Genomic DNA, 27226 nt, shown 5'->3' with positions numbered 1-27226 from the left:
GCATCCTAATTGTTTTATTAATTTGTCTGAAAACACAAGTTGAAGACTGCTTTGGATTGGATACTCTCATTTAGGAACTGGAATTGTCTTCATCAGTTATACCCCCTGCTTCTCTGCCCAGGGATTATGCTCCATTCTCTTAGAAGAACAAATGAGTCACAGTTTCTTCTTGGCTATTCTCATTCATTTGTTTGTTTTTCATTCCTTACAACAAGATTTCGTGCAGCCCAGGTTGGCCTTGAACTTACTACAGAGCCTGGTCTGGCTCCTGCCTACAAGTATAAATCACCATGCCAGTCTTCCTTTCTGGATCTTTTTTAGAAACTAACACTATTCAGGCACTAATTCATTAAATGACATAAAGTCAGTTTGAATGTATTACATATATATGTAATGTATTATAATTTATAATGTACATATATTTTAAATATGTCTATATTTAGATACTATATGTAAAATATGCATATAAAGTTAATTTTATATGCTAGCATTTTAAATGAAAAATAATTTTTCTCTCTATTAAATTGGAATGTTAAATATGTTGCTAACAATTTTTTTCTAGAAAGTAAAAAAACTTTCTCTGTTTTGAGCTCTTTTTGTGTTGTTCTTGTTTTTAGCATTCCAATATGGAGATTTTCTTTATAAGCACAGAGCAGAGTTAATCTTTTTTGTTATATTTCTTCACAGGCAACCTCATATGATATTGTAGTCAATGTCTCGGTATATTATAGTATATGAGATAGGACACTATATAAAATAAGAAACTGCCAAAGATCCAGAGTGTTTAAAGTTTATTAATTTTGTGAACAGAGATCTTATGATACAGCCATGAACAAAACAAAATAGAGAAATACTGCCCTGGCTGGACTGGTACCAGCCAAGGGCTTTTTTACTTGCTGAAGTGTTAAACTTAGTGGTTCTCCAAGTATTGGTGTCACTTAGCTCGACTAGGAAGTTCAAGAAGCTGTTATCTTGGCAGTTACAACAGACCCTGGATATTTGTGGTAGCAAATTCCAAGATCTTCACAGATAACAAGAGTAAAGTTTGGTTTATTTTTCATTTAACATAGTTAAGTATTACTGACCCTTTCCAAAGTGCCAAGATGGGCTATTAAAATGTATTTACTAAAATAAACTCAATGTGTTTCATTGCAAGTGGCCTGTCATTTTAAGAAAGGGATATTTTATGTTATCAAACTTACTCTTGAAAAATCTAAGTTGCTCCTTATTTAGTAGTCTTGATAGATTTGTACACATTTAGTTTTGTGTCTAATGCCACATTTTCTCTTAGACTGAAAACATTCCCACTGGCTAACTCTGCTTTCTGCTGCTGTAATTAATCAGCATGACCTAAAGCAACTTGGAGAGGAAAGGGTTTATGCCAGCTTACATCTTATCCTGAAGAGTAGTTGTGGAAGAAACTCAAGGCAGGATCCTGGAGGCAGGAAATAAAGTAGATGTCATGGAGAAATAGGTCTTAGTAGCTCACCGCCCTCCTCCAACCCCCGGCTTGTTTGCTTGCTTAGCTGGCTTTCTAGGACCATCTGCCCAGGGGTGGTGCTGCCCAGAGTGGGCTGAGCTTTGCTACATCAGTCAGTAATAAACTTGGCCTGTAGGCAGATCTGTGGGGGGATTTTCTTAAATGAGGTTCTTTTTTTCCCAGATGGCTTCAGTGTGTGTCTAGTTGCCCCCCCCCCCAAAAAAATAAACCCAACTAACTGGCACACTTATCCTTTCTCAAAATTTTATATAATCTTTCTACTACTGTTGGGATAGGTTGTTATATATTCAGACAGAAGCAGATAAAACATAGTTGTTTTTTGTATGGTGATGCTTTTGTATGACAATTAGGCCTATTTCTTTGATGACATCACATTAGTATTGTGAAATGCTCATGCCATGAAAGATATGTATGTACTATGGTCAGACACACTCAGCAGACTGGTATGTGTCATGTCTTACAGTAGTACTCACCAAAATGAATGAATTTTAGGACATTATGTGACATTGCATCCATTACAAGGCACTGACACTAAACTCCAGGCCAGAAACTGGGGATTCTCCATGTAGAAAGTGAATGATCCATCCCGTGCAGATTGTAGACAGGTGTGTGTCTGAAGTGGGAGGTTCTTACCATCATTGTGAATGGCAGCTATTTTTGTATAATTCAGCTTTCAAAGCACTTACTGATATTCAAACAATGAAACCTGATCCTAAGAATTTTAAATCTTAACATTTTTTATGCACAAGTATATTTCATTTTGATTATATTCATCTCTCCTCCCCTCAAACTCTTCCAATATTCCCATATACCCCTGTTAAACTCATTTCCTGTTATTAATAGTATAATAATAATAATAATAATATAATTTTATATAAAAAATTTAGTAAGCTCTATCAGTGTTGCCTGTGTGGCCATGAGAATACTAGGGCCAACCACTTATTTGTGAACAACTTATTAGGGAGATCATCCCTGAACAAAACTGATTCCTCTTTCCTCAGCCCTCAACTATGGGTGGAGCCCAGCAAGCTTTTCCCACATCTGAGATGTGGACTGGTTGGGTCTTGGGTAGGCCTTGTTCAGCAACCACAGCTGTTGTGAGCTGAGTGCAGCATCCCTGCGTGTTCAGAAGACACTTTTCCACAGCTGTTTACCAAGTCAACTGGCTCTCACATCCTTTCTTCTTCCTCTTCTTTGATGTTCCATAACAATTGAGTATTGGGGTTGTCTTACAGATGGCATCCCATAAACACTTACTCTCTGTCCTTTGACTATTTGTGACTCTCTAAAATAGTCTTCATCTAATGCAAAAAGAAGCCTCTTTGATGAGGGATGAGAGAGGCACTAATATATGTCTATAAAGATATGATTTTAAATGGCAATTAGATATCTATCAATTTAGAACAATTATAGTAATATGGTCTCCTAGAGACTAGGGCCTCTCACATGGGGTATGATGCCCCCCCAAGTCCAAAGACTACCAAAAAGCCTGGTGTCTGTTGTGAGATAGCTACTTTAGAGTTGTTGGCCAGGGATTTCTAAGACCCCCCCAAACAATAACAGTATATTATTGTTGTTTTTGGTTGACTGTCAGAACTTGAGAATAAGACATTTTGCTGAACACACTGCATACTTTTGTCACAGGATATAGAGAAATCAAGCTGGTATTTACCTGGATGCACCTCCCTGAAGGCTACCTCTCATAGTGTTAGAACATGCTAAGTACATTGGGGCAGGGAAAGTTATCAGTGGCCGTACCTAGCTGCAAATCCTGCAAGCAGTAATGACTGTCCTGGCAAGATATGTCCAACCAATAGCTGTCCAACTGAACTTAAAGACATCACAGGGAGGGAACATATATCTGGTACTGTAAAACTAAACAAAACTCCTCATGATGTCTTATCAACAGTCAGAAGATACATAGTCCTGATTCCGTTATTATTTATGAATTCTTCATTTGTCTCTCCTCTGTCTTTTCAGTTGGGAGACTTAACCCTTTCTCAGCTGAATCCGATCTCCCCTTAGAATCAATCATTTTGTCTAATGCTACCTCATTTTAGCCTAACTTTTGGGTAACCTTTGTCTATTTCTATCTGTGATCCTGCTCATTTATTCCTGTCATGAAACCTTAACTACTCTACTTTTGGCCATGTATCATTGGAAAAATGATTACTTCATTTTTCTTTTATAGCTTTTGAATATCACATCCTCTTTGAAAATTGACCTCATCTAAGTTATCTCAATGTTCCTTTATTTCTAACAATATACTCTCTGTCTATGGTGGTTATAATGTGAATCTATAAGTACCTTACCTGGAAGATTGTTATGTTTAAAACTTTTAAGACAATGAAAGGGCAAGGCAGAGTTAGGGGCAAAAACTCAACAAATTTTAAAGAAAAAAAATGTAGAGTTTCTAAATGACCTGATATTTTGTCTGGAGTAATCCAGACTACTTAAATTCCTGAGACTGGAAAGAACCCTGCTTTTACTGCCCACTTCTGTCCTTACAGGATGTGTAAAGCCATGTCCAAAAGGCAGAACTGGCTTCTCAGCTCTCATGGAGGAGCTGCAGAGCTGCAGGCATTCTCATTGTGCCTTGAGTCTCCCAGCACGAAAGAATAATGGGTGTAAGTGTGGCTTAGCCAAAATCTACTGCAGTGGTATAGTGTAGTTGAATCAGATTCGTCTCAGATGCCTTTCTTAGCCCCAACTCATCTGTCTATGTACAGGCTTTTGCCTGGGAGCCACATTAGCCTTTAGGAAGTTCTTTTGAATCCATTAGTTGATATTTCTCCTAACATTACAGGAAAAGGACATTTTAAAAATTCTTTAAGGACTATTTGCTTATAATAGAAATTAATTTAGTAGTCACTGGGAAAACAGAAGTTGCACAAAATTACATATATTTGTTCTGGTAGGCTAATTGCTGGCATGAAAAATGCTTCTTTGGAGGGAATTATGACCATGGCTTTGTTTGAATAATGAGTGGTAATCGTGGTGTCTGCCCCAAGCCATCTGAGTCTTACCTTCTCCAGTGACCCTGTGGCTTGTGTCTTCTACCCATGCCACACTGGATTGTGGGTTTTTAATGCATCTACATCTAGGCGTGTTTGGAGAGGCAGAGTGGCATAACAGAAGACTGAGACTTGAAATCAGCCTAACCCAGTTTCATCCCAGCTTCACACTATATAATCTTCTATAAGTCCCTTAACATCTGTGAGCTTCAGTCTTCTCACCTGTGAAACAGAAATAGAATGCTTATTTTTACAAGGTTGTCATGAACACAAAAGGAGATTTTAAAATACAGAATGCTAAGGCAGTGCCTGGACATATGGTGTCAATGTTCTCAGGCCCACAATAAAAACATATGAACCAGTGTTACATGGCACCACCAGCAGTAGTTGTGAAGAGGATCCCTAGAATGGGCTCAGCAAACCTCTGTATCTGCTTCAGTGAAAGGCACCACTGTTGAGTCCTTTCCAAATCAATTCAGGGACCACTTAGCATTTCATTTACATAGACTCATTCCCTCGGGAGGTCTTAAAAATGAATTGTTCTCTCCTTGAATCTGGTACTGTCAATAGAACCTTCTGTGACAGGGAAGACTTTTTATGCCTCTACATTTGGAATGTAGCTGTGACCACTACAAACCTACATCATTACTACACACAAAGGATTGTGTTCTACTTCTCAGCCAGCAGAGCTTTACAGTCCCTCTAGACAGAGTGTCTCACAGGTTGATGCAGCCATTCCTGTCAGGGTAAGTTCTTTAAACTGTCCACTGGTCACTACTGAGTCTCCAGCAAGTCTGTCGTTATTCATACATTATGTGACAAATGGTTCTGCCTTCACCTTCAGCATCATGCCCTGCTTTCCTTTGTAAAATGTGTTGTATTAATTTGACCACTGCTTTCCAAGTCACAAATTGACATTTGTCAAATTATGTCAGCTTCAAAACCATGAGCTCTTCCTTCTGGTTGTGCAAGGAGTTTTAAATTCTAGTCTTCCTACTTTTATATGTTGGTTCTTTTATCCCATTTAACCTTCTATAATACAAATAAGTCACCCTATGTTAAAGATGACAAAGCATTTAGAAACATTTAAGACAGGGTTTCTGTAATTCTGGCTGGCCTTGAGTCAGTTCTGTGGCCCTACCAGGCCCCTGACTTAGCAATGACCTCCTGTCTTGACCTCCTAACTGCTGGGAGTACCAGCGTGTGCTAGCATCCTCAGCTGCAAAATAATTTCAAATTCAGTAGTATTTGGGAGCAGGCTTAATAAGTTCTGTCTGCTTCATTTGCTTTCCAGGAAAAGTTATTCTCTAGTTTAAGGCAATATAACCTCTTTGTATTTCTCTCCTAGAAATATGTGAGAAATAGACGATAGGAATTTCCTTAATGGAACTCTGTATTACTTCTTAATCTATCTAAAACTTACATATAATACATCTTCATTTTTTAAGTTACAAGACTGTAAAACTAATCTTATAAGGTCACAGCAAGAATTCTTTAAAGAGAATAAGAATAAAGAATTGAAAATATGAACATGCATCTCATGTGTGAAGATTACGATTCACTCATGAGATTGCTGTTATATTTATACATGTTTGTAAAGTACTGTGTGTGGGGGTTTATGAATTGATACCAAATTGATGTTTATTGATCTTGGTAGACATGTTTTGAAGGTTACTGCATAATCTGTGACAGGGTGTTTAGAGGCAAAGTGTCAGTTTGGGTGAAAACCCCAGTGCACTTTTAACACACATAGACTTCTGTTTGAATCCTGTTTTTTCTCTGCACATAGATTTTCTGCCTTTCATGTTTCGTGTAATAGCTTCAAAGCTCAGATGAAATTCCAAAATAATATATAATGTAGCAGTCCTTATTTCTTTATAGTCAAGGTGTTTTCTTGACAAAGCTCAGAGGCTTCCAGCGATGATGACAAATACTTGGCTCATAAGTGAGGTCTAGCTGATCCTGACGGCACTGGGCTGTCTGCTTCAACCATGGCTTGTCTGGCCACAGTTTGGTTTTTGTTTTTCTTCATGTGTATTCTTTTTATGGTCTATACTGACATGGCAGCAGCAGTAACACTAGATTGTGTGTGTGTGTGTGTGTGTGTGTGTAGTTTTTTTTTTTTTTTTTTTTTTTTTTTTTTGCTTTGCTTTTTTCATGGAGAATCATCACAGCATAAAGATAAAAGCAGACAATTTCTGCTTATATTAAGATACCATTGGCTAAATAAAGTCACATGGTTAAGTCCAGAGTTGTTTGGGAGATCTAGTCTAGTCTCTTGTCAGTGGGGAAGGATTAGGAGTGAATACTTGCTTAACAGTACATGATAAAATAATATGTGCTATCAAGCCTCATCGCATCAATATCTTTTACTAACTGCCTACACTACAGCAGAGGGACTAAAACAGACAAACAGGAAAAAACAAGAACAAGAACAAAAAGGAATCTGGCTATGTTTTAAATTTGTCCCCTAAGAGCTTATGTTTTAAAGTCTTAATGACAGTCTGTATGACAATATGAGGGGTGAGTTTGGAGAAACTGGAGGTGTTTGGGTCTGGAGGCCTCACCCTGGGAATGGTTGTGGTACACATGAAAGTCTTCCAAAGCAGGGCTGCAGTGTTCTCTGAGCTGAATGAGCCCACACCTCCCATTCCACACAGCTGCCAGTCAAATCCAGGCTTCACCGAGCCTCTGCAACCATCTCCTGAAACAAACCTCTTCCTTTATAGATTACCCATTCAGCTAAATCATTTTACCAAAAGTAGCCTTTAGCAAACCTAGACAAAACTGAGGGGTCGGTATAGATAATGAACATAAGAGAATCTTTAAAACACTGTACTTTCTAATACATGAGATATTTTACAGGAAAAATAAAAAATGAGTGTTATGTTAAAGTGTATGGGAATGCAGGAACTAACTGGGGGGGATTAAAAACACAAGATATTGTTTTCTTAATTTAATAGAGAAGTAATTTCAGATGTTAGAATCTGGGTAGGAGATATTAGTAACTTAGGTAACCTGTCCAGTGCATACCATGGCCAGTGGTGGTGTCAGGGCTGTCTAGAAAACACAGAATGCCTCCAGTAAACATTTAAAAATAGCCATTCAAGGGAGTGTCCCCAAACTAAAAGCCAAACTGTAGGCAAGCCTCCCTGTTTTAAGGGGGCCACGCAAAGAAGGACACAAAGAATAAAAACCTGTTCTCGGAGGCCATGCTCTCATTAAACTGCAAAACGAGTGGGAAGCTGAGTGTTTTAAGTTTCCAGGAAAAGAAAAAGCAAATTATAGAGCAATTATTAGAAATCCAAGAGACTCCTCGATGGTGTCATAACAATCCTGAGGATGACGGTGCCGGTTCTCTACTATTCTGAGCAAATATAGACTTCAAAGTAGGAGGATTCCATGTTCAGTCAAATGCTGCAGTTTATCTGTAAAGTAGTGGCTGTCTAAGGGCACAAGTGCTCTATCTCTCTCTCTCTCTTTCTCTCTCTTTCTCTCTCTCTCTCTCTCTCTCTCTCTCTCTCTCTCTCTCTCTCTCTCTCTCTCTCATGTTTTTAGGTTTTCTTTCTTAGGAAAAGTAGGAACTCTTTATTGGGGGGAGAGGCTTGCTGGCCTTGACTTTATAGAGCACTCAGATGAAACACATATACTACTGTGCCTGACCAACAAGGACCTCTTAAGGTGCATTAGGAAAGACATTATAAGACAGATTAAAAGTGTCAGAAGTAAGTTAAAAAATATACTTTGATATTTCAATATTTGAAAATGTTACTAGTTGACAACTTGACAATGTTTAATACTTGTGAAAAATGTCAGTTACTTAGAAAAATAAATTATTTTAAGTGGACAACCAGAGTAAAGATATACACTTGTATTCCCTGGTATTTATGTGATAGGAAGGATCATTCGCATCTTAGAATTTGAGGCCAGCCTCCACAACACAGCAAGACCCAACTCAAAAGCAAACAAACTATGTTCCCCATATACAATACTAGGCTATTAATCCCCCAAATAATAAAACATTAATTAAGAAAAGTAATTCAAAAATAGTGCTTGCCTCAGTGGAGGAAGAAATCTATTATAATGTAATCATCAATAATTATCAGTAACAAACTACTGATTCATGACTAAAGTTAGCTGAGGCTATGAGTTGGATCTTTAGAGTGAAATGCAGACTGTCATAGAATTCCTACACTTAAGTGGTCCTCCTGCCTCAGCTTTCTAAGTAGCTAGGTCTGTAGCTACATGCCAGCAACAATGTTGCCTAGCAAAGAGATGATAACTAATTTCTTATATTACAAATCAAGAAGTAGTAACATGCCATTTAAAATATGAATATAGAAGCCACAGAGATGACTCAGAGGTTAAGAGCAATTACTGCTCCTGGAGAGGACATGAGTTCAGTTCCCAGCTCCCACATGTAACTCCAGTTGTAAGGGATCAGATGTCTTTTCCCCTCTGCAGGCACCTGGCACGTGTTATGTATACAGATATACAAGCAAAATACTCAGACACCTTTCTAAATAAGCTAAGATAACTCTTAGAAGAATTGATAATGTGCTAATTTAGCAGAGTCACAACAGTGACTTCTCCCCTAAGGCCTGTGACCTCTATAGCCAGAGGTTCAGAATAGCCATTCTTAACAGCTTCTACTTTTTGTCATTCTGGTTACTGTAGTCATGATTTTGTTTTTATTTTGTTTCATTTCTTTGTTTCTGAGGATAATGTCCCCAGCTGGGCACACGCAAGGCTAAGTGTTTTACAGTGAGCCACACTTCCAGCTCTTGTGGTTATGATTTGAGGTATGCCTTTTGGTGAGGTGTAAAGCTATGTGGACCTCCTGTAACCCAGCTGGCCAAAAGATGGCTGTGTCAGATGGCATTGCAGACATCAGGTTAATGGTTTACTTTGAGAGGAATGTACATTTGGCCTATGACCATCATTGGTCTTTCATCCCCAAGCCACTAATCTGTAGCCAGGAAACAGCCCTGACCTAGTTGGGTGAGGCGCAGGGCTATCCTGCCAGTGGGAGCATGGCATTTCTGGCAAGAGATTTCTCTTCTAACTGTTGGAGTTGTTGCCATGGCAGGTTTTCCTGACTCAGAGAGCTAAGTGTTGAACCTCCATCCAGCTGGTGAGATTATTTGTTGGTTTTGATTATCTGTCCCAGTGAGCTCCTTTGCTGGCACAAATAATCAGAAGCAGAATCTTCCTAACAAAAAGGAATGTTGCATTTTGAAATTGGAATAGATACATTTTTATTTCGTTTATACCAAGATAGTGCTTTTAGAGGAGAGGGAGGTTTGTTGGATTAAATTGCTTTGTTGCTTAGTGGTACTGGGATTCGAACCCAGGGCTTTCACATGTCCCAGGCAGGTGCTTCACTTTGAGCTAGATTCTCAGTCCTCAGTCAGGAGTGCTAAGGTATAGCACGTGGCTTCTGCCAGGTCATTCTTTGCTGATCTCATCGTTTCTGGTCTTCACCAGTCTCATGAGCTAGCTCCAGGCATCTCGTTGACTTCTGGTTCAGGAAGGGGTCTGAGAGTTGAGTGACTAATCCAAGGTCACTGAGGCAGAAAGCTCTTGAAACTATGAATTTTAGTGCAGCCACTTTACTATGGGAGGATATGAAAACAGCTGCGATCAGGTTAAAATGGCATAAAGTGTGTGTGCCCTTGTTGAGAAATACTTACCGAGTAAATGTTTCCTTTAAAGGGGGCTTGGGGTTTGTTTTCTTTCTGTCCTCTTTTGTATCCTTTTAGTGAAGTACACTAGTGTTTCTTTTGCTCTCTCTCTCTCTCTCTCTCTCTCTCTCTCTCTCTCTCTCTCTCTCTCTCTCTCTCTCTCTCTCTCTCTCTGTGTGTGTGTGTGTGTGTGTGTAGGTCAGAGGTCAAGGTCAGGTATTTTGCTCTGTTGCTCCCCACCTCATTTTCTGAGACCAGGTCTCTCCTAAACCTGAAGCTTGTCAAGTAGACTAGACTGGCTGGCCAGTAAACTCGAGCCCTTCTGTCCTCTAAGCTCTGGGTTACAGGGTGACACCGTCAGGCCTGGTTTCCCATGGGGTCTAGGATCTGGCCCAGGTCCTCAGGTTTGCATCACCATCAAGTTATTCACCACAATATCCCCACTTTTTTCTACAAAGTCATCATGCTTTTCTTATATTTCTGTTGTAAGTCTACTTCTCCTGTCTGGAATATTGCTGCTATCTGTTCAGGGTTTCCCATCTGTCACTCCTTGTTGCCTAAAGTTGATCACACACATTGATCCAGTTTTTAAAACTGAACTTCTCAAATTGTATATCTGTTTAAGCCACTGTCTGCTGCCATCCATAAGAAATTATGACCTGCAGTCCGTGTCTCTGATGCTGTGACCCGTCTCAGCCATGGGGCTCTGGCAGCTTCACGCTGTCTCCACGTTTTCTGCCCGTGCCTTACAACCCACGTGCTTTCACTGTAACTCATTTGCTGCTTTTCTGCTTGTTTGTTTGGGTGTGTGTTGTATTTTAATTGTCTTCTTGTGTGTCTCATCTACCACATGAATTCTTACCTGCTGAATTCAGGAAAGATGGGAATTCTCTGACTTGCTCATATTTAGCTCAGATTTTTATAAATAGCATGATGGAAAGGCGAATATCGAGTGGCGTTTTAAAGTTTTAATGCCAACACATAACTCCAATTCTAGACTTGCCTGCTCTTCATTTTATAAATTCTAGGCTAATAAACATTACTGACTTTCCTATTACGTTTCACATCTTTAGCTATATTTAATTGTAAGATTGCAAAACTATCAGCATAACTTTAATAACAAAATATTTTAAAGGATTGAATCAGGGGCTTTTTTGGTATTCCGATCTGAAAGATATAAAAACCTACTCTGCATAAAAGTGATGTACCTATAAGTATATGGATTTTTAAAAACTAAAATAGTATTTGAGAACTTATAGCAAGTTACTTAATCATATTATTGCAATATACCCTTCTGATAGGATGAAGTGAAAATACCATTATAAATATAAGGAAGAAATGAGTCATTTGCGTCATCTTAGTTAGTGAATGAAATACAGTTGAAGGTCACTCAGAATATTGGTAAATGACAGCACAGTATTTTAAACGTGTAAATTCTGTCTGGTCAGACATAAAAACTTACTGCATTTTATATAGCAAACTTGATTCTTGCTTATTGTGTACAAAGTTGAAAATAAGCCTTTAGCTTTTCTCATTCTTATAGTCCAATTTCTTAATGTTCAGCTTTTTTGGTTTGCTTAATGTAATAGATGTTCTGTGATGAATATTTTTACTTTAATTTGCAAACTATCCTAAATATGTACAGTATAAGTTATTTTTGTTTTGAAATATTTGAGTTTTGGGTAAGATAAGGAGTTTTTCCCTCAAAACAAATACTACTACTGTGTATGTTCATACATGCATATCTGAGCCCAGTAATGTCGGAGCGCTCGCCCACCTGTCAGCCCAGGTGCCGACACGTAAGCTCCGAAGTCTCATGCGCTCACACTGATGGTCCTCTGCCGAGTGTCCCTAAACTGTTTATCAAGGCTGTAAACAACATGCTAATGCCTCTCTGGCACTATATATTTTCTTAAAAACAAATTGTTGTAACCTTTAATTTGGTTTCTATGGCATCCAAATGAAACTGTAAGTCTGTCTTTTTAAGCACAAATGTCATATACTGATCTATATCACTGCCTGATTCTGATCATATCTCTTAAATGATGTGTTACATTTTAAAGGGAGTGCCGTTACTCTTTAAAGAGAATGAGCCGTTGCATGAAAGTAGATTATCAATTATTTTCAGGATTCACATTCAGTTGTTTTATGTTTTAAATCAGACTTATCATAATATATAGTTACTTCGTGTATGTCCATTTGTGGATGGGGTTTTTCTCTTTGTTGTGGAGCTTAAGCTAATCTAATTTTTCTTTTTCTTTTTTTTTTTTTTGTATTAAGATTTGTGGAAGAAGTGAAAAGGAACAGTTTTGAGTTCAAGTGTGTATATTTGATATGGATTTTTTCCTTCTGACTAAGGAAATAGAGAAGTTGAGACTGGAACTGAGTGAAAGCAAGCAGCACGGGGAGCAGGAGCAGCAGAAGGCAGCTCGGGCCAGACAGGAGTGCCTGCGAGTCACAGAGCTGCTGGGCGAGTCCGAGCGCCAACTGCACCTCACCAGGTATGCTCTGATCACGCTATGCGCTCAGCCCCCAGTGCTCCCAACAGTTGGTCCTCTAAGTCATTCAACTCACACACAGCTTTCAGGCATATTAGGAGAAGTGGAGACGTGGCAAGCAAAACAGCCAGACTCGGGAATGCTAAGTGTGGCAGGGAGTCACTGCTGTGTTACAAAAGCGTGTGTCTAAGTGGTCAGTGATTCAGTGATTCCTTATCGATAGAAGAAAATGACATATTTCTACCCACCCCCCGCCACTAATCCTATGTCTAATAAAAACTGCCAAAGTGAAGCCTGTGAGAAACTGTATTTATGAAAATAACTAATTTCTGTCGGTGGCGAAAGAGACAAAAGGAAGAGAGAAACATGCTAAGTAAGAGCAGACCGAGGGATCGATACAAAAGTAGGGAGTGTGTTTCCGAAGGAGCTAGACAATTAGGCATGTAGCTGATCCGGACTGCCTGCTTTCAGAAAATCATGAGCATGTTTACTGCGGCTGGGTCTTTAATTGTAATGTTTTCATTGTGAGATGTGTACTATGGTGCATTCGCCATTGTTGTAAACTTCGGTGAGCATTCAGTGAGCATATAGATCACTCAAAATTAAAACAGGGCCCTCTGTGGCAAGCATTGTGAGTTTGCTGAATTAGAAATACACACACACATGCACATGCATGTGTGCTTACATATGCACATGCATAAACATACACAGAAAGAAAAGTTCAGACAGAGAAGTAGCCTTAGCACTTCAGAGCGCCTGTACCATGTTGTGGGGGCAGCCTTCACTTTAACATCTCGCTCTGAGCTTGTTCAATTCTCAGTGTCTCCTTGGTGTTTAGAGGAGTCTTGTCTACATGCACAGGTAAGTTTGTGATATTTAATTTAATTTACAAAACAGGAAAACACTGGTCTTCCAATTACAGTACTGTGTGGAATTTAAACCATGAAAGGGGAATGATCCCTTCTGCATTAAATATGACAATGTAATTCCGAGCACGGTCTGATGACAGATGGAGAAACGCACTACTCTAACAGCCTGCATTTGGAGAAAAAAATATCCTAGAGGTTGGTGAACCTCCCAAAGTTTTGGGTTAGTGCTAAGATGCCTCCAGTTCTGTTAAAATCAAACTTTGTTAAAAAACATTTTGTTATGATAATCTTCCAACTGGTTTGACACCTTCTGATTTAAGCAGCGAGAGAGGAGAAAAAGAGAAGAGAGAAAAGAAAGCACTTAGACATGTATGATCCCTGGGGAAAGCCCCAACAGATGAAACACTTTTATAAGAAAAAATGCTTAATATTGCAGAATAATAGCTGCTCTTTTGGTGTGCATTTAAAGCATTGTCACTGTGTCACTGAGAACACACCATTAGCCCAGCTCCTGTGGTTATTTAATCCTCAAAATCTGAGACTTGAGCTTCATCGTGATAATGTTGCTAGTTTTCTTTCCTGTCAGACTTCTATTGAGAAGCAACCATTTGTGTGCTAAACACTACCAAGCCACAGAAATGGGAAGCGTGTAGCATCTTGGTGTGACCTAGCACTGGAGAATAAATAATAATGCTGCCTTGCCCCTTCGAATTCTCTCTTGTTCGGAGTTAATTTCTGGAGTCAAAGTCTGGAGTTTCCCTGCACTATCTGTACCGTTTGACAAGATCGACTCCTGCAAGTAGAGCAAGTATTGAGATGCCGTCACTGCTGCAAAAAACGCGTGGTGACTAAGTCCTTTGTTCTTAAGAGAAAAGATTGTGCCTGCTTCCCTGGGAAGCTTTTTCTGCTCTGCTTCACTTACACAAATTCTACATAAATGCAAGGCCACATCATAGAATAAAGCTTAATTGACTACTTTTGAATGTCGTACTTTTCATAAGCATTTATGTTTCATTTATGTTCATGTTTGATAAAAACCCCAAATTTATTTATTTAAAGATGACAATTAAAACTCCAGAAAATGAGACACATCACTCCTTACACTGAAATTTACCCTTGGCTGTTGGACTGAGTATATATATCATATATACCATATATGTATATATTTATAAATCCCCGCCATTCCTTCATTCTGTGTCCATTTGGTCTACCCAGGAGTGTAACTGGAGTGTAACTGGGAATAGGCAAGCTTTCATTTTAGTGTAGGTCAGCAGCTAAAGTACAGATCTGACCTGCAAGTAAGCATTCATTCCCCATTCATTTTCAGAAAATCTGAGTGACGCATTCTAGCCAAATTAAACATGAATATGAAGACCATGTTATGAGATAGCAGTGAAACATTGAGTCAAATCTATATCATCTTGACTGCCATCTTATTCTCCAAGCCATCCATTGATTGGGCCAGCCGTCACGAAGTCCATGTCATGCGCACGGACATCAGGTCTTCCCACTCACTTCCTCACTACTGATCCTCACTGCTGCTTGCCAGCCAGATGCAGCCAGAGGCAGCGGCCCTTACAGTGGTGAACTCTCTTCCCTTTTCACAGTTCTCTAGTAGGCACCTCAGTGGCTTCCTCTAGCCTGACTGTAGCCTTATCTGCTTTTCAGGGTCTCCCTGAATCCTAAACTCCCTGCTAGCAGCCTGGCTTGGTGACACTCCTTTCTCTTGATTTCTCCATCCCCTCTTGAGGGAAGTCTCTTTTAAGGGTGAGGAGTATATACATTTAGGTTCTGTTTGGTGTCATGATCCATAATAGCTTTTAGAATAAAGCTAACACCAGAGACTGGAGCTAATTGGGCCGCAGTGCTGTGCTCCAGGAACAGGCCAGAAGGGCAGCCACGCTGTCCCTGTGGGAACTTTAGTACATATAGGCTCCTGTTTTCCCAGTTTATAGATCAGTAAAATGAGTCATCTAAGGTCATTCAACCGATATGTAGAAACAGATTCTGAACCCAGTAATTTGCCTGTCAAGCTAATCCCTTATTCATTAGGCTGTAAGTCTATGTAAGTTACTAGGGAGATGGATAAATATGATTTCCCAAAACGAAAATTGAGAAAAACATTAACACTAATTTCTAATAGAATTAAGTGTTCACTGATCCTTTGTGTACTGACAGAAATATACAATACTACAGTTGAGTCTTGTTAGAACCTTTTCTTTTTGCCCTTTATTGGCCATTTAAATTATTCATAATGAGACTGTCATTCTCTTGGACTTCATTTTTATCAAGAGGAAGGAGAAAAGTTGAAATCCCTTTACATATTTATTTTTAATGAATCCAAACATCTACGGAACCACAAGATTTGAATCCCTCCATAAGATCATTTTTTGTGTGTATATGTGTCGGGTTAATTTGAAACAAAACTCTAAGGCAACCATTTCTGAATGTTTGTGTAACTTACTAGCTGCTCACAGTGGTGGACATGCTGCCACATAACGATTGTACCGACTCACATACCCTCTTTCAAGTTCTGTAGCCTTTCCTCAGAGCCAACCTGGAGGGAAATTCCTGTGGGAAGTCTTGGACTGGAATCTCCCAAGTGCTAATGGGAGACATGTCTATCATTAAACCTGCAGACTCTGCTTTTATCAGTGTGAAAGTCATGAAACTCCTTATGTCCCCTTTTACATAAGTAATTTTTCAAAGAATTCTCAGAGCAGCAACGTGAGTGAAACTAATAACTGATGGTTTTGCCCTGACCTACTTTTATGACCCATGTGGGAAGATCTGACCTCTGACCTAAATAGATAGTAGGTTGCAGTTGAGCTTTTATATCATTTTGAAATTGAGAAAAGCTACAGCAGGGAAGTCACAAGGTTGTTCTACCACAAGGGACAGGCTTACTGGAAAAAAAGTGATTAAGACTTTCTTTTTAGAGCATTCTAGAAGCTAAAGTGACTGGCATGCAGATTCCAGATAATAACTGCTCTTGACTTGTTTTGACTGGTCAGTCTATTGAGATCTGCTCAGTCTGCTTTATCTCTGTTTGAGTTCTTAGAAATCCTCAGAGGAAGAAACAGTGCAAGTGCAGCTGGCTCTCCTCCTTCTAGGACTGGGCACTGGCTGTCCTAGTGGGACTGCCCTGCAGAGCTCTCCTTGTCTGAGGATGGCTCATTCCTTCAGATTTTCCTGTCTCACAGACCAAATCAGTCATTCTGAAATTGAAGATAAAGGAGATGCCTTTGATTTCATGCCTTTGAATATGACTTCCCAAGCTTTTCTTTCAAAATCTTCAATTCCAGGATTACTCCTTAGAAGCAAATAGTGTCTAGATGCACATATACGCCTTTGGGATATGGTGATCTGCAGCTCAGGGAAGCCACATGGAGCCAGGGGAAAGTCATACTTTGCCAGGAGGAAGTTTTATCACCAGGAGGGAAGGTATGAAGGACCCTGGGTAAAGAAAAGGCAGGTGGGTGTCTGCTCCAATGTCCCTGTCAGCTTTAAAATATGATCACTCATTTTTTTTTTCTTTCCCTGAGAAATAGTTTGGAGTGGGAAGAAGGAACAAAGAGAGGTTCTGTTTATGTTGACTTGAGCCTGATATTGCCCATTTCCAATATAAATCCAAAGAGACATGGCCAGTTCAAAAGGTTGCTTGATTGTTTGTCTTAGAGAATGAAAGAAGCAAGAAGGCAAGAGTGTACTGAGCCTGTGCCGCACTCTGCCTGGTTCTGTACAGCAGTGTCTGCTTGCCGCTGGTCTACAACGTGAGAAACATAAACACTGCGTCATATAGAAACTAATATATCTCTACACACACACGTTTCTTTTCCCCTTCTTCCTCTCTTCTTTTCTTACTTTGTAGTAGAGCCTCATGCATGCTATGTACACCATGACCACTGAGTTACACAGCCCATAGCTCCTGTGTCAGTTTAAATGACAACTGGTAATGAGTGAGCTTTTAAAAACTAGACTGGGTATCATTTGAATTGATAAGCAGTTCAGTTAGTGTGCACACATACTTAGTGTGTCACACTTTCACAAAACTAGTGCTTTACAAATGATCAGGGGTTGAAACAAACCTGGTTAGTTACAGGAACTCTGAGATGCCCTGTGTCTCAGTGCTGACAGAGTTAGACCGAGCATTCCTAAGCAGATGAGGAAGAAGAGTCATGTAAGGGGAAGCCTGGAATTACAATGAGGGAGGGAAAGAAGAGGGAGGGCTTGAGGGCATTAGGTGCACAGTCACACTCACACACACAAAAGTATAAAAACAAACACATTTTTAAGAACCCCATAATTTAGAGCTAGGTAGACTCGTAGGGTTGTAAAATCTAAGCTTGGGGCCAGACCCAAGCCCTCTCCCTATTCCCTGTCCCCCAACACCAAGCTTGGCACCAGGTGTTTAGTACAAATCCACCTCTGCTCTTTACTATGAAGGGGGAGAAAAGGAGAAAGAACAGCATTTATCAACTACCTTAGATCCCAGCTCTGAGCCCCACTGGGCTCTTCTGAAGAAGACATGTAGCATCAGTGTGTTTCTTTATGTTGCATGGTTAACTTCAGCTTTTTCCTCTTGAGTTTTATTCAAGAATTTTTAGCCTAAAGTTTCCATTTAAAAGTTAAGCTCATTTTCCCCTCCTGTATTCCTTTCATGAATAAATTAAGCAGAGAATGTGTCAAAAATAATTTTAAATGAATATATGTGCAACCAACATCTTCAAGGCTCGAAATAGATGGCCTTGGTGCTGTTATAAACTGCATCCTCTCCTCCTCCCCCACCCAGTGTTGGGAAAGTAGGCTGTCAACGAGCCAGGAAAACAGAGGCGTTCCATTTTGCTCTGGTGGACACCACACTGCCTCTGCGTGGTCTCTCCACCTGTCTGACAGGCGAGACACCCTGGTCTCAGTGTGGCCCGGGGCAGAGAGGCTTGAGTTAGAGGCTGCCAGCAAATGTGTGTCTGCTCAATGTTCCCTGGCTCACTCCTCTCAGTTCTGCAACGCCCAAATGTGTGTGCAATGAAAATCGACGCTGGGGATGCTCTCTTCTCCCCTGCCACACAGGCCCACAGCCTGGAGCATGGTGGCAGCAGCAGCCAACTCATTTCCTGAAGAAGCCCAGAGGAAACCGAGAAAGTATTACCCACACCACTTGCCTGACTCAACAACAAGGAGCATCAAGTTCAATGAAAATAGAAGGGAAGGCAGCAGCGTGTGTTAGGATAATGCTCCCAAGTCAGCGTTTCTAAAAGAAAGTTCTGTCCTCCCGTATTAACCATAAGATAAATGGAGGGAAGGAAACAAATCATCAGCTTGATGGTGTTTAATTTCTTCTCAACTACCTCCTCCCTCCTCCCTGGATGTGTTTAGTAGGTCAGTTATTAGACAGCACTTCTTTTATTCAATAACCACCTGCTTACTACACAGCCATTGATTGATAAATCCAAGATGTGATGCTTATTAAGAATCTTGAGGTAGTTTGGGAGGCTGGGAAATGTTTCAGTCTCCTCAGTGACCCCACACAGACTGAAGTCAGCCTCATGGGGAACATACTGCTTCAAGCTAGTCCGTATAAGCCCCACCGTTGGGGGTGGGGGAGAATGCAGTCAGTTTCAGCTCAGAGCAAGTGTTAAGTAATAGGTCAAAGCAACATTGAGGAGCAGTCTGTCAGGCAGATATCTAGCGAAGTGAAATCTATGCTCCACGGTGGTTCCGTATGGCCTCTAGCACACTTCCTATTGCCTTGCAGAGAACTGAGTATCTTTCTCATGTCCTGCGGTTTACAAGGAAAGAAAAATGGATTGCTTGGGTTTGAGGTATAGGAGGGATTTCTTCTCTAGGAAAGGAACTCTAAGAAGCCAGCCTTGTGTACCCAGAGGTAGAAGGGTAATTGTATAGGAACACACGTGTACTTGTTCATGACTTCTAAAACAAAGTACCATGCTCCTAGTGGCACATGTGGAGGGGTGGGAGGGCTGGCGAGCGCGTTGCCCTTGCCTGCCTTCCGGAAGCTGATCGGGTGTGCTTCAGCAGGCTGGCTTTGCTTGATTTTGACACATCCTTGTTCTGTCAACTGCCCTTCATTTCCTACAGAGCGGAGCTGAGACTTGTTGAGATGCACGCATATGTAAAATCATGTTAACACAGAGTTCTGTACATTAGAGACAGGAGCTGTGCTTCTGTCTATTCAGAGACTTCAGTGCTTTTAAAATGAATTCATGTAAAATAGTAATAATAATGGTAATAATAATAATGATAATAATATTAATCAGTCATCACAATGTTCAGTCTAGAAAACTTGAGGCCAATGGAGGGCATGGTCCATTACTCTAGGTAGCCCTCTTTGGCAAGGTTATAGCGTTGACAAATTACAGCTGCAGAGAGTACTTTGTTAAATATGGTGCTTCCTCTTTTCTAACCTTAGTCTTTGTCTTGAGAGGGAAGGGAGCCTGTTCCTTCCTGATATCACCCTTTGCAACCCAGGGCTCCCTCAGTTCTACCGAGAGCACTGTTGGCACTTGGGTCCCTTACCTCTCCCTGAAAGAAGACATCGATTCAGAATCTTTACTGGTTGAATTGGTCAGCAATGTTTCAGCCGAGAAAGGATTATAATCCTATTAAGGAATAATGAAATCCATCTACAGCAAAAAGAAAGCCTGTGTCGAAACTGGAAAGGAACCCAAATTTTGATCCTATATCCAGACTGGCTTTCTATAAAAGAATTATCTATAAAAGTAGAGGGCACAATGGTACCGGAGACAACTCGTATCACTGCTAAACATCTTAGATGCTGCCTGCATGTTTGCTTTTCATTAGAGTCAGGAATGGTTCGACTCTGTTGCTGTGATTCCGTCAACATTTATCCCTATCTGTCTTTCATATACAAAGGCTTAGGGATGCCAGAAACAAACTGTTAACGGAGAATTAACTTCTTTGGCATGCTTTCATACTTATCTTCCAAATTAAAGAAAATGAAATGGGCAGAAACAGAGTGTAGATTACCTCCTTTTTGTCAAAAATGGTGGGAATTTGAAAATTAATAATAAAAAAGGGAACAGATGCAGTAACATGCCAGAGGGAGATTAATGTGGAGAGTAAAATCTGTGAGCAACAAAACTGAAGCAAACTGAATCAGTGGGAGGTGGTTGTACAATCAAAATCAGGATAAAAGAGAAATTACAAACAACCCTGCACTTGTCAAAGTAGTAGTAATGAAACCCTGACTCTGCCAGCAGCGAGAACCTGTGTTAGCACTTTGGGGTAAGGATGGTAGCCGGGTGCCAGGTAGGAGGGCAGTGTTAGGTTGCTGGGCAGCAGCCATCTTGTGTAGAACAGATGGCACTGAAAGCTGGCAGGGGAGGGGCTCCTTAGCAGAACTAATCAGACAGTAACAGATAGGGCAGCTGGGAAGACTGACCACAGAGAGGGAGCCTGCGGGGTAGCTCAGTGCCACGATGTGTGCAGTGGTGTGCCCATTGGTCTGCGAGAAGACCTTGCAATGCCTTTCCCATCGATGGACGCACTGAAACTTTTGTTCAAAAAGGAGAATTGAGTTGGAGTGTGTCAAACTTGGGGGTTGGGTATTGAAGAGCCCGAGAATGGAGGAACTGCCCATCTCTGAACTCACGGCATGAGTTTTCAGTGTCAGCTTCCTGGAACTTTGATTTTTGCAGCTTGTGTGGCTCTGCTATTCTCCTCTTTCTGTAGCACGCTAAGTGATCGCTCTCTATATTTTATCCAGTTTTCAGGATCAGGACTATACTTAAAATTAGAAAAGACTTCCTGGTATGCTTTCTACCACAAAAGGGTGTTTTGTGGTAAAAGGGGTGTTTCTCCTTAATAATTCTTAATAACCTAATTTAAGCTGCATTTGACTTTGGGCCACTTGCTCATCCCTTTTGCTCCGTGTAATTGTGGACGGAACAACAGAATCTAAGCATAATTTAGAGCCCAAACCTTAAAACAAAAATCTAATTACTGTGCAAAAATGAGAAGCCAACCTGTTAAATTCAATTGTGCATTGAGGAGCCGTCATTTCAGACGGTCAGCACATTTGTTCAAATGCTATGACTTTGACAACAAGATTCAGGTCTCCTACATCTGTTTTCAAACTTGTATCTTTAGTTCTCCTTTTTTCCAGAAGGTTTATAGCTTAGCTCAAATTATTCATTGGGGGGGGGGGAGACATTCCCAGGATTTGAAATAGGTGGTATAGCATGGCCATATGCTATTTATGCAGCAGTTTCTGCAATAAATCTAATTTGGTGCTGTCAAAAAATCAGACTTATTTGATATAACGGCACATTAGTAAATGGTTGTGGCAGATTTAAAGTTGTCATTTGGTCTCTTCTAACTCTTAACAGAATCTTGCAAACCCGTCTTCCCTCCCATCAAGTCTGTGAAAACCTCCCAGGTCTTTGTCCTACAGCACCGCAATATTTTTATGTCTCCACGACGCAGGTTTTGCCTAAAGGTAACTGAGAAAAAGGGTGAAAAATGCATATCCTCTGTTGTCAAAATACCATTGGCAGACAGAAGTCAGTAGAGCAGGGGAAGGAGAGCGTCTCCAGCCTGTGTCGCTCTCAGAAAAGCAGAAGAGCTAGGCGCATTCAGAAGAGAAGGCACACCAGTTCTTTATTAAGGAGCTTAAGTGTTTTACCTTGCATCCTACACCCATATGCTGTTTTAGGAAAACTGGCATTAAAGATGTGAACGACATCAGCTCAGGCTTCACCTAGCAGTGCCCTTAGAGACGGCTTTCCTCTTCTCTACTGCACCCTGGCAACAGAAATGTGGTGCCTTTTTTTTTTCCTGTGGAATTTATGTCTCAGGTGTTGTTATCAGACTCAACTTTCTCCTTCCTAGTTTTCCTATTTCGAAGATAAAATAAACACATTGCGTATGAGGCAGGCAAATATTCTCGGGATTCCTGAGTGAGCCCTTCTGCAATAGTAGCCCTGACGCTGCTCCCTTTTCTTCGCAGCATGCTTTTACAGAAGGGAGCCAGGCTTGGGAACATGCATTCAGGCACCCATGTGGCTGGAAGAGATAGTCCAGTGGTGCTCAGGGATCTTCCCCATGTATTTCTGTTCTTATCTATCAACTTCTAAAAGAAGGTTATGTGTCTTTCTGAATCGGTGTTCTGAGGGGTGAGGTCCTTTTGTCGTGGTGCAAGCAGCCTCTGTTAGACTAGCAGTCTGCCAAAGCTTGTGTCTTTCACGGAGCACATTCACCACAGAGGGAAACTATTTACCAGGACTAACTCAGTGCCATTCAGAAGCAGGGATCCAGGTGACCAAACACAGATTACACTGAAGAGAAAGACTTTCTAGAAAGTATTGAGTTTACAGGGCACATCAGTTTTGAAGTTTTTCTCCTCATAAAGCAGAAAAAAAAGTAGAAATTCTATTTCAGAGAGATAATAAAAGAGCACTCCCCTTTGAGCTCCTGTTTTCAGTACAAAATCCGTATATTAACTGTTATTGCATATTATATAAGTGGGATTTAAATAATATATTTAGGGTTAGTAATATATTGGGAATTGGTGCTAAAAATATTCCTTCAGTTAGATTTTTAAGCTGCAAATTTTGTTTGCCTTTGTATTTAGCAACACAATGATTTTCCTTCACATGTCCAGAAAACTGCTTTGAGAAAAATCTGTTTTATAAATGTGCATATTTAACCAATCAAAACCCTCAGGTTCAAATTTTAAATTCCCTGTGTTTTCTCAACTGATGAAAAATTAAAACCTGCTTTCAGTTTTTAAAAGAAAAGATGAAATTTTTTAATTTTTAAGGAATTTATAAAATTCGCAGACTTTTGGTTAACATAAGCCTCTGAGACCTGATGAAATGTCAAAGTGATCCCGTGCAACCCCCTGCAGCCCCCTGAATGAATGTTGTCATTTCATGTTTAGGTGTGCTCTGTGACAAGGCTTTGGTTACGTACCTTAAAAAAAAAGAAAGAAAGAAAGAAAGAAAGAAAGAAAGAAAGAAAGAAAGAGAAAAAAGCTTCCTCTTTTAAATTTGAATTAGTGAATTTGAAGAGAGTCACTGTTTTCCCCCCTTTTCTGGACAATTAGTATCTGAAAATACTAATAAGCAGTTGAATCTGAGGGGGTTCTGTTTGTTTTGTGAGAATGAGAATCCCGTTGCTGAGGATGACAATTCAACTGAGCGTCCAGTTCCCTTCATTGCTGTGGGTTCTTCACAGAGCTGACCTGTCAGGCAGCTCACACCTCCTTAGGTAGATTGTGTGCACTTGGCAGCCTCTATTTTGTCATTATTTAAGCTGAACCTTTTTTTTTTTCAATGTTAGATTTAAAATGTGCATGGTTTGCTGTAGATATTCTGGGTTATAAGTTGTTCAATGCAGTGATGGAGCTGTGTGTTAATCCTTAGCTTAATATTGAAATGGTACGTGCTTGCACATTTTAAGCCTTTCAGTGTAAAATGTCTTAATTGGAATACTTTCTCCCTTGGCTAATCCATTAGTGAAAATATTTATCCCTCAACTTAATGCTGCGTACTATGGAGCAATTTTTACATAGTGTGAGCTTGTTTGTGATATTTTCATTTCACTTTAAAACTTTTATTTTGCTTCTGATGCATATAGTTCCTACTCAATATAATGAGAAGTGCAGACACACATGAAGAAAATACATATCAGCTGTCTGCTTTTATAAACGATCATTAAAACACCCTGTCTTTACTACTTCAACTCCAAATTATTGTCTTCCCGAACCCAAAAGTAATTTTCACAAGTGAATTACACAACAGAGCTTCATCTTCAGCTGGCTGGCAGCAGAGGATTTCAGTCCCTGCCGACAGTTCACTTGACAATGACCTTGAGGGGCTTCGCTTCTTGAAGAAGAAAGCAGAAGCTTGCGGTAAACAAAGTTCACTTCTGACAGATGGATTGAATGACAGAAAGGTTGCCAGTGCCAGAATAGCCCTGGCAGAGGAGGAAATGTTCAGTGGAATCCAACAGGAGAGGAGGTGTGAACAGGTGCAGGGTTGCTGACGGAAGGGGAACCAGATGGAAGGAGCCACAGCCAGTTTATTTAAAGGAAAAGGCAGAAAACATTGAAAGGCTGTGCGATCCGTGGCTAAAAGTGTTCATAGAGGAAGGTAAAAATTCACAAAGCAAAACTGCACAGTGGGGTAGCTAACACTTAGCATAATGGTAGTAATTTGTGAGTTTAGTTTGGAAGTTGCAATTGAAATACATTCATCTTGGCTCTTTGCACCATCAAGTGTAGATATTTGAAAGTTGGTATTTTTTTTTTAAGTCTCTAAGCTTTTTTAAATCCATCCATTAATTTTTTTTTTTCCAGCCAGTAGCTCCGTTGTGATAAAATTGTGTCGTCAGCTAAGAAAAGAAAAAAATAAATAAATAAAGTGAAGGTTAACATTCCATTCAAATTCATCTTGTGATGCTTCAGTTTTGTTCACATATGGGAAGCAAATGCATGCAGTGTTGGGTGACATCTGTAATATCCATGGAATTTACAATGTTAGGATAGATGCTGTGGGTTGTTTTCTCTTGTTCGGAGTCTCTGTTCATTTTGTGAAGTCCAGCATGTTATTTCAGTGAGGAGAGTGCTTGAAAATACACATTTGCACTGCCAGTCAGATTCTGCTGCTGGTGTGGTTCTGGCTCTCGTGGCCTTCACTAGCCTGCTTACAGACAGACGCCTGCACACTGAGGTGTAGTTTGAAATAGGAAGAACATATAGGGGTACAAGAAGAGAGGGCTTTCGTGGTTTTTTAGACTATTTAAAATTAAACTTTCTTCCATCCTTGCTAATAGTCTTTGCTCACACCATGAATGCTGTTCGCACGAGCCTTTGTCTCCCACACTATCTTGAAGTTTCCTGTATTATGTGACCAGTAAGAAGATGCCAGTGGAGGAGGAGCTACTGAGAAACAATCTCAAAGATGACAACAGAAATGGACAGCTGGTTTAAGGTTTTCAGAACCTACTGTCTGAACATGTTCATAGAGACTAGAGACAGGAAATTGAGTAGTGTTCACACAGTCTGACCCAGAGCAGTCAGCATCAAGCAGAGTGCATTTGACTAAGTCTGGATGCCTGGAACACTTTGCATTTCCAGGTAATCAAAGATCCAGGACACACTTCTGCCAGTAAATAGGAGGAACCAAACTTTGATTATTAATTGAGGATGCTGTTTAATTCTGTTTGCTGTGGACTTGAGCACCCTTGCTCCCATTTTAGTCTGGGTAAGGCTATGTCCAACATTGTCTCGGAGGGAAAATTGTGCATGATTTTATGTTTTACTTGAGAGCCACTGGAGTATATTTCTTCCTTTGGAAGGAGCTGGTTTGCCACCTTTCCCATCATAGTGACTGCTGTCTTCCTCTGTCAGCGGAGTAGCCTGGTGCTGCCTTTTGAAGTAATGACTAGAATGCACATGAGACAGAAAACATCCTATGCAATTTGTGTTGTACTTTAACATTTAGTCCAGAGATTAGGTGCCTGTCCTTCACAGAGAGAGCAAGCAGCTTCCCCCAGATAGGTCAAGTTTGTGGTACCCAGGCAGCTCATCCAGGGCCTTTCATTAAGGGGGGTTTTGCAAAGTTTTCTTTAATGAAGGGATAACAGCTAGGTTGCTGTTAACCATCACTGACTGAGCTCATGTTCTATTCCAGCTGCACCAGGCACCACTTAAAGTTCTAAAATGAAGAAGCCATAATTCTTCTCCATAGATGTCAGAGTAGTAGATAAGGTTTGTAAGTTTATGTGTCAGTATCTGTCCGTATTATCTAGAAAACATTGTTATAATTTGTACAGTTATAAATTTAGCCTTAGGATTAAATGAATGGGTTAGTATTTACCGTATCCAGTACTTGCTGTAGTAGCTGAGAATTGACAAGCATAGAAGCTAAGTGACAGCAGGAAGGAGGATGGCCATCTCCTTCGTAAGTCTCTTGCCCTTCCTGTATTCTACAAGTTCCTCTCATTTGGACTAAAAGCCAGTACCTCATGAAACCTTTCTGTTAAGTCTCTACATATCTCCCAGAAGAAAGATTTTAAAAATACACAGGAAAAACAGTTAACTTATGGCAGGACACCTGTTAACTGTCATATAGTAATTATTTGTTCTTAGTCCTCAACACTTTATCTCAGCTCATGCTCCCCCTGACCAGTCCATTTCTGCTGGGCTGCGCAGTTCACTAGAGGAGGAAGGTGATGCCATCCACCTTGAGCTTAGCCAGTGCTCTGAAAAGGGGTGCAGGATGTGAAGGTTCCTTCCTGCCACCCACACCAGTCACCTTACCAGAAGGACTTCCATATTTACCGTCCTAACTTTGCTTTTATGGTTGTTCTTGAAGGTAACTTTGGCATTCATATAATTTGGGATATTTGGGTGAATTTAGATACTTTTCTAATATGATTCTGAGATTTCATAAAATAAACTATTAGTATGGACACTTTGCTCTATTCACCTCAGTCTCTGCCTGAGGCTTAAAAGGATGAACCGCTAAATCGTACTCTGAGATATTTCCCTGTCCCTCAGCACATGGCTCAGCCTGTGGGTGTGCACTACAGAAGTGGAACACATCATGAGTAGTAAGTGAAGAGCTTGGCATTTATTGCACATTAATTCTCTGCAAATACAGGGGAAGTTGCC

At 40.3% G+C, this 27226-nt stretch overlaps 1 protein-coding gene across 3 annotated transcripts in view; it reads left to right on the top strand.

The window, feature by feature from the left end:
• Positions 1–27226, top strand: part of SDCCAG8 (SHH signaling and ciliogenesis regulator SDCCAG8) — a 184850-nt gene that overhangs the window by 76799 nt on the left and 80825 nt on the right. For all 3 annotated transcript variants that reach the window (XM_080909336.1, XM_080909337.1, XM_080909335.1), the window contains exon 13: positions 12558–12700. In XM_080909336.1, the coding sequence (XP_080765462.1) occupies positions 12558–12700 (143 nt within the window). The remainder of the gene's footprint in view (positions 1–12557; positions 12701–27226) is intronic.

This window comes from Micromys minutus (assembly GCF_963924665.1).
Source record: "Micromys minutus genome assembly, chromosome: 1".
In the NCBI taxonomy this organism is placed as follows: Eukaryota; Metazoa; Chordata; class Mammalia; order Rodentia; family Muridae; genus Micromys; species Micromys minutus.
This window is presented reverse-complemented; position numbering and strand designations above follow the sequence as displayed.